The 14939-nt window shown below is 52.4% G+C and overlaps 1 protein-coding gene and 1 pseudogene across 1 annotated transcript; both read left to right on the top strand.

The window, feature by feature from the left end:
* Positions 1-5996: 5996 nt before the first annotated feature.
* TINCR (TINCR ubiquitin domain containing) lies at positions 5997-9332 on the top strand. The gene is made up of 2 exons (XM_047777404.1): positions 5997-6297; positions 9272-9332. The coding sequence occupies exons 1-2, from the start codon at positions 6038-6040 to the stop codon at positions 9273-9275; spliced, it is 264 nt and encodes an 87-aa protein (XP_047633360.1). The 5' UTR covers positions 5997-6037; the 3' UTR covers positions 9276-9332.
* LOC125125830 (uncharacterized) lies at positions 9315-14145 on the top strand (annotated as a pseudogene).
* Positions 14146-14939: the final 794 nt, after the last annotated feature.

Here is a 14939-nt window from a genome sequence, read left to right on the forward strand (position 1 = left end):
GCCCAAGAAATAGCTAAAAAAAAAAAGACAAAATATTCCTTTCTGGAGTTCCCACTGTGGCTCAGTGGTAACAAACCTGACTAGTATCCATGGGGACACGGGTTCAATCCCTGGCCTCGCTCAGTGCATTAAGGATCTGGCAATGCCGTGAGCTGTGGTGTAGGTCACAGACGTGGCTCAGATCTGGCCGTTGCTGTGGCTGTGGCGTAGGCTGGCAGCTACAGCTCCAATTTGACCCCTAACCTGGGAACTTCTAAAGGCTGTGGGTGCAGCCATAAAAAGCAAACAATAATGTAAATAAATAAATAAATATTCCTTTCCTGGTTTATCCTAGGAGTTTGAGTATAATTCTCTGTGATACACAATAGGATCTCATTGTCTACCCATTCTTTTTTTCTGGCCATGACCGTGGCATGGGGAAGTTCTCAGGCCAGGATCAAATCTGAGCCACAGCAGTGGACATTGCTGAATCCCTAACCACTAGGCTACCAGGGAACTCCCTCCCTTTCTGGATCTTAAAAGGAGGATATAAAGTCAGTATTAACACTGGTTCAGGGAGAGCAAGCTCACCCTCCAGGGATCAAGGAAGAATTTGGACCTGGTAGGGTCATAGAGAATTCACATCTTGATCCTGGAGGGTCCTCAGTTGCCACTTGGACTGGAGACCCTGTGGATCTGCACTTTCTTTTTTTTTTTATGTCTTTTTAGGGCCACCCCTGAGGCATATGGAGGTTCCCAGGCTAGGGGTCTAATTGGAGCTGTAGCCCCTGGCCTGTGCCACAGCTCACGGCAATGCTGGATCCTTAGCCCACTGAGCAAGGCCAGGGATCAAACCCACAACCTCATGGTTCCTAGTAGGATTCGTTTCTGCTGCACCGTGATGGGAACTCCTGGATCTGCGCCTTCTTATATGGGAAAACTCATTCACCAAATTCTTCTTGTAAAGAATGTATGAACAAAAACAAGCAAAAAAACAGATTAGGAGTTCCTGCTGTGGTGCAGTGGGTTAACGATCTAGCGGGCCTCTGCAGCAGCATGAGTTCATTCCCTGGCCCGGTACAGTGGATTAAGGATCTGGCATTGCTGAAGCTGTGGCGTAGGTCGAAGCTGTGGCTCAGATTCAATCCCTGGCCAGGGGAACTTTGGTATGCTGCAAGTTCAGCTGAAAAAGAAAAAACCCAGCTTCAGCCCCTGGGCTTCTGATTTGAAAGGCGTCTGATCCAAGGGGATAGGTCTAGAAAAGAAATCTGTGTCACAAAAGGCTAAGTATTTGTGATTCAAGAGTTTGGCAATGTCAAGTTCAACAGGTAGGTCATGGGTAGTTAGGAGCAAGTTGGCACAGCCCTGACCCTCCCTTCCTACCTGCCTGCAGCATTGGTGGGATGCAGGCCCCAGCCACACGTATCTCTCTGCCTCTGATGACTTGCACATTCTTTTTTTTTTTTTTTTTCCTTAGGGCCATACCTGCAGCATATGGAAGTTCCCAGGCTAGGGGTTGAATCGGAGCTACAGCTGCTGGCCTACGCCACAGCCACAGTAACGCCAGATCCTTAACCCAGTGAGTGAGGCCAGGGATCAAACCTCATGGATCCTAGTCAGGTTCATTAACCCCTGAGCCACGAAGGCAACTCCCTGACCTGTGCATTCTGACCCAATATTCTTCCCCACCCCAACCCTGGTAAGACAGTCAGAAGTGGGAGTTCACTTTTGTGTCCTGGGTTCCATCCTTGGTCTGGGAACTGAGATCCTGCATCAGGCCATTGCACATTGAGGCAAAAAAAAAAAAAAAAAAAATTCGGGAGGAGGGGAGACTATTATGAGGGTCTAGAATCCCAGGCACTCCAAGAGTCTGAGAGTCCACGATTTTGGAGATCCCGCAATTCTGAGCCTCCCAGGTTCCAGAACTCAGGGATTCTCTGAGCTTGTCACTGTCCGCCTAGGTCTTCCATAATTGCCTGTGACAGATAATACAGTGTCTCGAGGCAGAAACCTTGATCCCTTTAATCCAGCAGCCCAGGCAGAGGGCCTACTGCCTACAACCACCTAGCTTTTCCTAACGGCTTAATGAGAGAGTCAGAATTAATTGGAACTGGCACCCAGCACTCACAGGCCTCCGCGAGGCTGGCCTGGCCTCCATATGTTAAAGCCGAGCATCCCTGGCCCTTGTTCTGACCTGTTCTACACACCAACAGGTATGCTGCCTGAGAACTTAAGCTTTGTCTGACAAGGGAGGGCCATGCTGCTGGGGCCGTGATGACCTGGTGCCACCAGTAGAGCCGGCCTGCCCACCTTCCCCAGGCACAGTGGCCTGGGCCCCTGGTCTGTCCCTTCCCCTCCCCTGGGCCTCAGTTTCCCTCCTGTGTTCAGGGAGATCAGCCTCACAGTTTGTTGCCGATTCCATGCAAATTGCTTAGTGTGTACCTAGTGCTATGATCTGTCCTTGGGCATATGGATAGATTCCCAGAAGGAATACAGTGGCCTCTCATTTCAAGACGTCTTATCAGAGAGATTAGGCCATTTCACACTCTGAACCCTGATGCATGAGATATTCTTTTCCCCAGACCCCAACAACATAGTCAATTATCAAACTCTTTCATCCTTAGCCACCTGATAGATTTTATTTAAAAAAAGGTATTTCATGGAAGTTCCCGTTGTGGTTCAGTGGGTTGAGAATCCGACTAGTAGAGTATCCATCATGGCGCAGTGGCTAACGAATCCAATTCGGAACCATGAGATGGTGGGTTCGATCCCTGGCCTTGCTCAGTGGGTTAAGGATCCATCATTACTGTGAACTGTGGTGTAGGTTACAGATGTGGCTCGGATATGGCATTGCTCTGCCTGTGATGCAGGCCGACAGCTATAGCTCCGATTTGACCCCTAGCCTGGGAACTTCTGGAACTTACCATATGCTGCAGCTGTTCTAAAAAAGCAAAAAAAAAAAAAGTATTTTATTTCATGATAGTTTTATTTTATATGTTGCTTACCATGAATGAGAAGGAACTCCCTTTCATATCTTAGAAGACCTTTGTATATCCTTCTCAAAAGCTGTTTTGCCTCTTTTTCTATTGGATTGTTGATTGATTTCTGGAAGCTTTTTACATATTAAGGAAATCAGCCTTTTGTCCATTACATCTTGGAAAAATTTCCCTGAGTTTGTCTATGGACCTAGTATTTGTGTTTGTGTGTATAGGAATTTGATATTTGTATGTAGTCAGTTGTTGATCATTTAAATCATTAAAGATGTCATATCATGATTCAACACACTGGGATTATTATTATCATTATTATTTTGGCCAAACCTGCGGGATGTGGAAGTTCCTGGGCTAGGGATAGAACCCATGCCACAGCAGCAACCCAAGCCACTGCAGTGACAATGCCAGATCCTTAACCTACTGTACCAAAAGAGAACTCTGAATTATTATTATTTTTAACTTCCATGGTTTTTCTAGTAGTTTAATAACTTCTCTGTCTCTGTCTCTCTCTTTTTGGTTTTGTGGGAAGTTGTGATCCATCTGGAATTATTTTGCTCTTAGCTTCCTTTAAAATCTCCATCTGAAATCCGATGGTTGTATAAGAAGCTGCATAGTAATAGCATGATTGCTGAAGCCAGGTGGCTAGGATTCAGATCTTGGCCCTCCCATTTTTCCCTGTGTATCCTCAAGGAGGTCACCCTCTCTGAGCCTCACATTACTCATCTGTAAAATGGGAGAAAATAGGGAGTTCTCATTGTGGGTCAGTGGGTTAAGAATTTGACTAGTATCCATGAGGATGTGGGTTCAACCCTGGCCTCCCTCAGTGGGTTAAGGATCTGGCATTGCTGCAAGTTGTGGCGTAGGTCACAAATGCGGCTTGTATCCTGTGTTGCTGTGGCTGTGGTGTAGGCTGGCAGTTTCAGCTCCAACTCAACCCCTAGCCTGGGAACTTCCATATGCTGCAGGTGTGGCCCTAAAAAGGAAAAAAAAAATTTGGGAGATAATAGTGTCATATGAGAATTCATGGAAACTTTCTTTTTTAAAAAAGTCAAGTATCTAGAAGGCCATCGGTCACTTAGTAGGTGTTTTTTTTTTCTGTTTGCTATTTTTTGTTTTTATTTGCTTTTCTTTGAGGAGTTTAATTGCACTTAATGATTCTCTCAGCACAGCCAATTAGCTGGTGACTGTGCTTCAGGAATATTTCTAAGCACTTACATACAATAATTTATTCTTCATAACAATCCCATTGGATGGATGGGGACATTGAGGCCCAGGGAGCTTAACTTCCTTCCTGAGGAAGTTTCAAGGGTCAGGGTGGGAATTAGAGCCCTCTGTCCACTGCCCTGTTCTGGCCTCAGCCTTCCTCCCCCGACTCTCTGGGCCATTGCTGAAGGGGAAGTCCCCATTGGGCTCCATCGTACATAACTAGCTTCTAGGTACAGACTGAATCGCTGAGGTCAAGTCAACATCTTGGATACCTAGAACTGGTCAGTCCTGTCCTGGCAGATATGGCAGTGGGTAGGGGCAGGCAGCAATCAAGGAAGGCTTTCAGGAAGAAGGTGCTTGGATAAGTAAGACTGGAGAGCCTGGCAGGGCCTGAGAAAGGGGTTACAAGGGTGGCAGAGGACAGCAGGGAACTGGGGGCAGATGATCTCTGGTTCACAGGCCTCCCCTGACTGCCACTGGTCAAAAACCTTGACTCTTGCTTCTCACCAATAGGCACATAGTGAACTATATAGTTGGTGACCAGGGGCAAGTATCTCCTCGGTGGGAGTGTTGAACTCCTACTCATCTGCTAAAGCCCTAGGGCTCAGTGCCCATCCATCTGGGAAACCATCTCTACCTTTTGGCCTTTCCCAGCCGGGTGTGTCTCCTGATACTCAAACCCTCACCACATAGGCCTGGGAGTATCTGTGTCCAGCTCTGTGTTCCCCACCCTCAACTAGGTGACCCTTGAGGGCAGGGCCCTAGGTTGAGATTTCTGTGGTACTTAACATTACCCCACCCAGCCAGAACACAGTAATTACTAAGTATTGGTTGAGTGTGTCTTGAAGGACATAAGGGAGTTCATGCGTCAAATACGTGAGTGACAAATACAAACCTTAGTCACTTCCCTCCAGGGCTCCCACCTCCCTCCAGGTAAAAACTCAAGTCCTCCCCACAGCCCACAAGGCCCTCCAAGACCTGCCTCTCCCTGCCCTCCCCTCCTCCTTCCCTCCCTCCCCCTCCTTCACTCTGCTCCAGCCTACAGGGGTCTCCTCGCTGTTCCTTCCACAGCCTGGGTCAGTCCTGCCCCAGGGCCTTTGCACCGGCTGTTCCTTCCTCAGCCTGCAGTAAGCACTACAGATGACGCTTTGCGAGGTTGGCTCAATCCTCCTCCTCCAGATCTCCATTCAAATGCCACCTCCTCAGAGGGGCCGCCCTTGACCTTGATCCTTGTCTAAAATAGCGGCCAGGAGTTCCCCCTGTGGCACAACGGGATTGGAAGCGTCTTGGGAGCTCTGGGACGAAGGTTCCATCCCCAGCCCGGCACAGTGGGTTAAGGATCCAACGTTTCTGCAGCTATGGCTTAGGTTCCATCTACAGGTCGGATCTGATCCCTGGCGGGGGGGGGGGGGGGGGGGCGCTCCATATGACCAGGGGCGGCCGGAAAAAACAAAAAACAAAAAACAAAAAAACGTTCGAGTTCTCTTCCTTTTCTGGCCTCTCCCTAGCACCTCCCACCCTCGGAGGTACTGTATACTTGCATATTATCTTCTGGATGTGACTCCTTTTTGTGCATTTTGCTCCCAGGCATCCAGGGCGCCTCCATCTGCCTGGCGCGCAGTAGGCACTTAACACATCTCGGCAAAATCGAAGGGGGCGCCTGCAGGGAGGGGGGCTGTAGGCGCCGGGGGCCCGCGGGTCTGCCCGCCTTGCCCCGCCCTCGCGGGGCCTCCAGCCTGCGAGCCGGGCGTGCCCCGGCGGGCGGGGCGCGGGCGCGGCGGGGGCGGGCGGCCCAGCCGGTCAGGCGGGTGTGGAAGGCGCGCTGGGCCCGGGCTGGGTCCGAGCGTCCTGCGGGGGCCATGGAGGGGCTGCGGCGGGGTCTGTCGCGCTGGAAGCGCTACCACATCAAGGTGCACCTGGCGGACGAGGCGCTGCTGCTGCCGCTCACCGTACGGCCGCGCGACACGCTCAGCGACCTGCGCGCCCAGCTCGTGGGCCAGGGCGTGAGCTCCTGGAAGCGCACCTTCTACTACAACGCGCGGCGCCTGGACGACCACCAGACTGTGCGCGACGTGCGCCTGCAGGACGGCTCGGTGCTGCTGCTCGTCAGCGACCCCAGGTGGCCGGGGGCGGGACTCGGGGGGTATAGGGGGGCCTGGCTGTGGTCCTGATTGAATCAGGGCTAGAGGAGATGGCGGGGACGTGAGGGCCCCATCCTGGATGGGGCGTACTAGGAGGAGACAGCGGGGCACAGGTTTCCCCGGTGGGGCAGAGGGTGGATCAGGACGGGCTGGGGCCTGGAGGGCACAGGAGCGCCGGGCTGGGATCAGGTAGGAGATGGATCAGGGCTGGGGGGAGGCCAGGAGGACCTAGCTGGGTCGGTCGGGTTGGGGGGGCTTGGGGGAGGGGTGGGATGTTTGGAGCCGACTAAACTGGGGGTCCCTCTCCTCCCCGTGTCCGCGGCCCCCACCCTCCCTCCAAGCTCAGCCTGTTGTGGGAAGTGGCTGGGACAGAGGTTGGAAGGCAGGCTTGGACAAAAGGAGGCAGGCGCTGAGAAAGGCCATGAGCCCAGCTGGATTCCCCCTGCTGGCTTTTTTCTTTTCTCTCTGGCTCTCTGCCTCTCTTCAGCCTCCCCTGTCTTTCTCTTGATCTTCCTTTGTCTCCCACATTTGTCTCTCTCAGTGACACTGTTCCTATTTATTTCCTTTCCTTTCCTTCTTTCTGTCTCTGTCTCTCTGCATCTCTGTCCATTTTTATCTCTGCTGTTTTTCCCTCTGTGCCTCTCTCTCCCTTTTCTGTCCAGCCATCTCCCCCACGACCCCTTCCTTCCTCACAATCCCTCGTGACACTTGCTGCATACCCTCTGCCCTGACCATCTGAGGTATCCAAAGAGGTCCCCTGGCCCAGGTGCCCAAAATGAGTGGGTGTCCCAAGGAGGGGCTGTGGAGAAGGGCAGCTGGGACATGAGAGCAGCACACGCAGAGCCCTAGGGCAGCTTTGGGAAATGGTAGAGGCTAGTGCTTGGCAAGATGGGCAGTGAGTTGGTGGAGATGGACGGGGCTGGTTCCAGAGCCCCTGATGCTGTTGTGCAGGTGTTGGGCAGGGTGGGGGATGGGAGCTGCCTGTATAACCCTGGAGTTTATGGGGATCATGCGTGCCAAGGCCCTAGAGGCTTGATCCACCAAGCCGGGGATGACAGGAGCAGTAGCCTCAGATGCCAGTCCTGGAGGCTCAAGATGGGGCAGGAGGGCCCGCTTCCCCAGACCCCCTGGAAGGAGGGTCTCAGGAGACGAGTGGATTGGTGACCAAGAGGGGTTGGGGCTGGGAGGTGGGAGAGGATGTTCCTGGCAGCTGGATGACCCACAGACGTCCACACAATCAGTGTTCAACATACAATAAGCAGGAGTTTCCGTTGTGGCTCAGTGGTAACAAATTGGACTAGTATCCATGAGGACGCAGGTTCGGTCCCTGACCTTGCTCAGTGGGTTAAGGATCCAGCATTGCCATGAGCTGTGGTGTAGTTTGCAGATGTGGCGCAGATCTTATGTTGCTGTGGCTGTGGCATAGGCCGGCAGCTGTAGCTCCAATTGGACCCATAGCCCAGGAACTTCCATATACAGCGGGTAGGGCCCTAAAAAGCATTTATTGAGTACCTACTGTGTGCCAGGTTGGCACTGGAAGCTAGCTGTGACCCATACAGATCAGGCCTGTCCTCATGGAGCCCACAGTCAGTCCAATGGGAGGGACAGACAGGGAACCAAATAAATGTTAGAATGTCCGACTGTAGTAAGTGCTGTGGAAAGATGGTCCAGAGTGATGGAGTGATAGAGACGTTGCTACGCTATTAACAGTGGCCAGGGGAGGTCTCTCCGAGAAGGTGACATTTTAGGATGCCATGTGAAGGAGCTGGTTAAACAAAGAGAACAAGAGTGGGCGGGACGGAGTTCCAGGTAGAGGGAACAGTGCGTGTGAAAGCCTTGGTGTTGGAGGAACAGGGAAGAGTCCCTTGTGTCTGGAGCAGAGCCAGCAGGGGGGAGAGAGGAGGGGAGGACAGGGCAGGTTGTGGAGGACCTTGTGGGTAGCTTTTCCTCCAGGGGAAGTGGGAGCTCTGGAGGGCTGTAGGTAGAGGAGGGAGAGGACCTGACTCAGGTGCTCACAGGCGCCCTCTGCTGGCTGCTGCAGGGAGGACAGAAGGTGGAGGAGGCAGGTAGGGTTCCCAGTTGGGGTTGGGAGCGGTCAAGGAGAATGTCTAGTGATGAGAGTGATGGTGGATGCTGAAGTAGAACAGAGCCAACTTGTTCCTACAACTCTCTAGGCATGTTCCTACCTCAGGGCCTTTGCACTGCTGTTCCTTCAGCCCAGAATGCTTCCCACCTCCCTTCTTTGGCTCCTTTAGGCCTTTGTTCAGAAGCCACCTCCTCAGTGCAGTCTTCCCTGACCACTTGTTTAAAATTGCAACTCACCAACACCATCCCTCACCTCCACTTTATCTTTCTCCCAGGAGATGACTTCTCTATATGTCACTAATTCTTTCTCCTAATATTTTCCTACTTTTTTTCACTCTGTCTCCCCTGATAGTAAACTTTATGAGGGCACTGTTGTTGTCCATCCTACTCGCTGCTGTTTCCCCAGTTCAGTGCCTTGCCCATAGTAGCTGCTCAATAAATGTTCCTTTTTTTTTCCTTCATTTTTTGGCCGCCCCACAGCCTATGGAGTTCCCGGGCCAGGGATCAGATCCGAGCTGCAGCTGCATGGCAACCCCGGATCCTTAACCCACTGTGCTGGGCTGGGAATCAAACCTGCATCTCAGTGCTCCCAAGACTCTGCCGATCCTGTTGCACCACAGCAGGAACTGCTCAATAAATGTTCTTTGAATGTATTATCTTGTGAGGTGAGAAAGGGGATGCTCAGAACATTTTCCTGGAGCTCCAGTGGTGCCTGGAAGTGGGGGAGAGGGTCTCGAGGGTGGAGGTGAGCCCTGGCAGGTGCAGGGAGGTGCACTTTCTGGACACCCAGCAGACCAGGAGGCCTAATGTGCCAAGGTAAAGGCTGCATTGCCCTACAATCTTTGTCTTTCTGTTCCCCTCCATCAGGTAGTCTGGGTTGGAGGACATGGAGCCATGACCAGGGGGAACAGGGGTGCTGGCTGAAGGAGCAGGCTGAGGTGGGGACATCTCCCAGGAGCCTTGACCTCACTCTAGGTAAGTCATTCCAGCCCTTGGGACATGGAAGGTACCTTAGAGATTGTGGAGACCACAGACAGGTAAACTGAGGCTCAGAGAGGAGGAGGGGCTCTGATGACCATCACCCTGCTCTACACCCCTCTGCTTCTGGCCCTTCGGGCAGGGTCACTGGCCTCACCTCCCTTCCTTTTGAAATAACACGTGGGCCTGAGTACTATTGCTCTGATTGCTGTGTGCACTTGGGCAAGTCACTCCTTCTCTCTGGGCTCTGTTACCCCCCTCCTTTTTTCTTTTTTCTTTTTTTGTGGCAGCACCCCTGACATGCAGAAATTCTTGGGCCAGGGACCGAACCCACACCACAGCAGTGACAATGTTGGGATCCTTAACTTCTAGGCCACCAGGGAACTCCCTCCATCCTTTTAAAAATTTTCTTTTTTCAGAGTTCCCATTGTTGCTCTGTGGATTAAGAACCCGGCTAGCACCCATGAGGACACGGGTTCAATTCCTGGCCCCACAAATCTGATTCAGCCCCTAGCCTGGGAACAAACTTTCTTTTTTTCTTTCTTTCTTTCTTTTTTTTTTCAGGGCTGCACCCACAGCACATGGAAGTTCCTAGGCTAGTGGTCAAATGGAGCTGTAGCTGCCTGCCTACACCACAGCCACAGAAACACAGATCTGAGCCACATCTGCAATCTACACTGCAGTTCACGACAACAGTAGATCTTTAACCCACTGAGTGAGGGGAGGGATTGAACCTGCATCCTAATGGATACTAGTGGAGTTGCATTACCACTGAACCACCATGTAACTCCTAGCTTGGGAACTTTCATATGCTGCTTATGCAACCTTAAAAAAAAAAAGAAAAAGATTTATTTTTTGTTTTTATTTTTACCCCCCCCCCCTTACAATGAAAGATGGATTTTGGGTCTCAGGTTTGGTTTAAGTATCCTCTTTGCCTGCAATTCTGGTGACTGCCACGAGGTGGCTCCAAATGCCAAGCTCCCTGCTCTCGGACCAGTTACCTATGGCTAAGGGCAATTCTTGTCCTTCACTGAGGGCACCAGAACATTCCTGAAGGAGGAGCTGGCTGCTGGTGTTGCATCTGTGGGGCTGTTAGGGAAAAGGGAAGAAGGAAAAATGGCCAGAGATCTGGTGTTTCACCCTCCCAGGGGCCTGGACTAAAATTGTCTTATCTCTTCCCCCCCTTGCTGTTCCAAGGTTCTGGGCTCCCAGGGTGGATGGTGAAACACTGGCCTGACCAGCTGATACCCACTGCCTGGGACACTCCTGATGGAGCCCCAGTCCCTGACATTGACCTAGGATGTTGCTGCTCCGGCCCAGCCAACCTTCTAGCTGTGCTCTCTGATCCTGAGGCCACTGCTCCCACCTTAGGGCTTCAAATGCTGGGTCTGCAGTGGGAACCATCATGCCACCTTGGGAGACAGCCAGAGGATGTCACATGAAGAGAAGCACAGCGGGGAGAGGAGAGGAGGTTGGGGATGTCACCTCGCCTGCCTGTACATTCTCTCCTCCACGCCTCTGCCCAAGCTGTTCTCCCTGCCTGAAGCACCTTTCATATCCCTCTCTGCAAGCTCCAGGCCACCTGGGATTCCAGCCTCCTCCAGGAAGCCTTCTCGGATGCCCTCCTCCCCAGCCAGTGAGCAACTTAACCTCTTCTGGGCCCCCACCAGACCCCTCTACTGGCCTTGGCTGGGGGTGCGGCCAGACACTCATGAAATCTCAGATGACTAGAGGAGACTGGGGAACCCCAACCCTCTCTCAGTGCTTGAGGGTCACACTGGGCCCCTCCCCCAACCTAATCACCCATTGTACCCGTGCTGCCCTGCCCTATCCCCTGCGACAATGACTGTCAGGTTAAATCCCAGAGCTGCGGCCCCTGCACAGGGTCTTCTGGCTGTGTCTGAAGGGCTCTGGATGAGTGGGCGGGGATTGGAGGGGGTGGTCTGTGCCTGGCAGAGAGCTGAGACATTGATGCTAATCGTGGGATTATTCCAGGCAGTGTGTTGTAGAAATTCTGGGTACAAGACCCTCCAGACGGAACGCTGGGCCTCAGCTGGATTTTTGATCTGTGGCCACGAGGCGTCGGATCCTCTAAGCAGACCCCAGGGGTGGAGGCACTGGGCCTGCCAGTGCCCTCCAGGTGTTGGTGTCACAGGGCAGAGCCTGGGGAGCCTGGGAAGAAATAATGTTTTAATTAAGAGTCGTGTTGGCCGCAGGGCCCGGAGCGGGGACAGGTGGATAATAAATCGTGGCTGAGGGGAGAGCCAGGCCCAGACCGTGTGTTTACCTATCATGGGGTGGGGAGGGCACCAGCCTGCCAGACTCTGCTCACCTCCCCTCAGCAGAGCCTCTCTGGGCTGGCATCTGTCCTCCTGGGGCCAAGTAGCCTAGACCCCTGCTCCTGCCTGGTTTTGGCCCCGGGGGTCCCTGGACCACATGCAAATAACTGATCTACAGGTCCTGGGACTCCCCTGTTTGCACAATCCCCTGCAAACCCTGGGGACCTGCCTCCTAGGGCCCAACAGAAGAGCTGGGTTTGTAATAGTCACCACAGCTCCATTCCTGGGCTCCTATTACACTGCCAGGGCCTGGGGAACATCCTTGCCTGGCCTTGAGTTGCACTGGTCTGGTAACTGAGAGGCTTGGTGATGGTGGTGATGATTGCTGCCCATTTTACAGATGGGGTGTCCAAGGTCATCCCCCCCTCTTTTGGGCTACTTCCCCTGCAGCCCCCTAATTGAGGGGTCCCAGTCCATTCAGCAGAGGTCCATGATGGAGGAAAAGAGAGGATTTCTTGCTTCTTGGCTGAGGTGGGGGTGGGAGAAAGCATTTTCAGGCCGTTTTGACATTTAACAAACACTATGCAAATCACATGCAAATCACATGCAAATCACCACCCATTTCTTAAACCTCGACAGCTCCAGCGTGTTCTGAAATAATAATGTTGGACCTGTGCCTTGGGGTTGGCCTTGAGGAGGGGTACAAAGCCTTCCTTTCCTTCCCTCCTTTCTTCCTTCCCCTTCCCTTCCCTCTGTTTCCTTTCTTCCTTCCTTTCCTTCCATCCCTCCCTTCCTTTTTTTCTGTTATCTCTTTACTCCCTTTACATTATTTGTTGAAGGCCTCCCAGTTCTGAGATGAATACAAATAGCAAAAGTGGCTTCTGTGGTTCCCGCTTTCCAAATGGGGAAACAGACACAGAGAAGCACAAGCCTGGCCTGAGATTCCACAGCCACATTGTGGAAAGCGTCCCCCACCAAGTGCTGTTGTGGACCAACACTGGATGGTAACTGTGACCTAAGGTGGAGAGACAACAGTGGCTGGAGCAAGCCTAACAGGGCTCGGAGGAACCAAGGAGAATTGTCCTTGGGTTTCTTGGCCTTGAAGGGCAGGCTGCCAGGCTTGGATCTGGAGAAAGCTGACCTTGACGGGTCTTACTCCTCAAGTCTTTCTTTCTCCAGCTACTCCATCAGCAAACTCTTTGAATTTGGCCCACAACCTCTCTGCTTAGTTTGCATGCCCTACTTTTTCTGTTCACAAACTCCTATTCATCCTTTGAAGCCCTAGCTCCAATGCCCCCTTCTTTATGCAGCCATCTCTGATCCTCCAAGAAGAGCTGCCACTTCTCTTTGGGCCTCTGTTGCTCCAGATCTCTCTCTCTCTCTCTGATCCAGGGCTGACCCTTTTGGTCCAGGGCTGCCCACTCTGGCTTGATTCCAGCACTTGTCTGATTATTATACACCTTGAAACTTGTATTCTAAACCTAGATCTTTTCTGATCTTTTTCACCTGGCATACTCCTACATTTTCAAGATCTGGCACTAATGCCCACCTCTGTGTAGACTGTACAGCTCTCTCCTAGTTGGCTTCTGGGTCTACAGCCTCCAGCTCTCCTGGCTTGTTCCTGACCCATGAAACGGGGAGGTCTGTGTGTCCTTCAAGTCTTAGGACTTGCCTCTGCAGCCCCAGGATGATCCAGGTTGGGACTGGGTACGGAGGGACTGAGTTGGAGTGTCTATGAATAAATGATTAAGTGTCTGGAAACAAAGCCAAGTTCACTCCCTAACTTGGCCTTGGGCTTCACTCTCCATGACAGTTCAGCCCTAAGTGTGCCCTTCGCCCTTCCCTCTCCCTCACCTCCAGGCTTCTGTACCTCTGCCAGGAATGGTTTTCCCTTGACTCCTATTTTGGGGGACCCCAAGCCAGCCCTTTCCCATTTCTGGCCTGTGAAAAGGGGAGAAGCCCGCCCCCCTCATGGCCTCTCACAGTCCTGACTCCACCCCAGGAGCAAGTCTGGGCTGCGAGGAGTTTCGGGTGAGACTTGGCAGCCACCCTCTCTCGCTGAGGCCTGCAGCGTCTGGGGAGGGGCCACCTCCTGCCTTGGCTGCCCACTGACTTTGTGCTCCCAGAAGTTCCATGGGAGTTGTCCTGGGGGGAAGTAAATCCAGGCGGGTCCCAGAGGAGACATCTAGGGCTCAGCCAGAAACTATAGGCACCTGGACTTCCTGCTTTAGTTCTGCTCTGCACTCCCCCGACCCCCATCCCCAGGACTCCAGGCTGGATTCTGGTGTTCGCTAACTCTGTCCATTAGCTCAACAGGCATTTATTGAGTGCCCTCTGTGTACCCAGTTCTGGCTGCCAGATATACTAAGACAGATCCTGCATTTGGCTGCCATAGATGGTGGAGCCAGTTGTTCACTGCACAAAAGCATCCAGCTGAGGAATTCCTGTCGTGGCGCAGTGGAAATGAATCTGACTAGGAACCATGAGGTTGCCGATTTGATCCCTAGCCTCGCTAAGTGGGTTAAGGATCCGGTGTTGCCGTGAGCTGTGGTGTAAGTTGCAGACATGGCTCGGATACTGTGTTGCTGTGGCTGTGGTGTAGGCCGGCGGCTACAGCTCCAATTCAACCCCTAGCCTGAGAACCTCCATATGCCTCAGGTGTGGCCCTAAAAGGACAAAAGACAAAAAAAAAAAAAAAAAAAGCATCCAGCTGGGGTGAGAGGAAGGGGGAAGGGGAATCTTTTTGTAATTCACACAAAGTCTCCTATACGGGTTAGTGGTGGTCCTGACCTTGTTGCCTCTCTTTCTCTCTTTGTCTTCATCTGTCTGTGTGTCCCACTTAGTCACTTTTTCACATATCTGCCCCCCCATCTATTACTCTGTGTGCTCCCTGCTTTTTTCCCCACACCCATGGCATGCAGAAGTTTTGGGACCAGGGATCAAACTCCCACCACCGCAGTGACCTGTGCCACAGCAGTGACAATGCTAGATCCTTAACCATTAGGCCACCAGGGAACTCCAATCTGTCTGTGTCTCTTGAACTCTGCTGCTCTACTCTCTCTACCTGGGTCTCTCCCTCTGTCTCTTTTTTCCTCCCTGTCTCTGGCAGTTTCTCTCTCTCCCTGTCTCTTTCTTTCTCTCCATACCCCTGTATCTGTCTCTCATATCCCCTCTCCAAAAGGATACCCTTTTCCCCAAATGCTCTGAGCATGACTTCTGAGGTGTTTCCAAAAGCTGCTGGGTCCAGGCATTCTGTAATCATTGATTAAGCACCTCCA

The sequence above is a fragment of the Phacochoerus africanus genome, chromosome 4 (assembly GCF_016906955.1).
Source record: "Phacochoerus africanus isolate WHEZ1 chromosome 4, ROS_Pafr_v1, whole genome shotgun sequence".
In the NCBI taxonomy this organism is placed as follows: domain Eukaryota; kingdom Metazoa; phylum Chordata; class Mammalia; order Artiodactyla; family Suidae; genus Phacochoerus; species Phacochoerus africanus.

Coding starts and splice junctions, on each gene's coding strand:
- TINCR (XM_047777404.1), top strand. CDS start 6,038: ATGGAGGGGCTGCGGCGGGGTCTGTCGCGCTGGAAGCGCTACCACATC.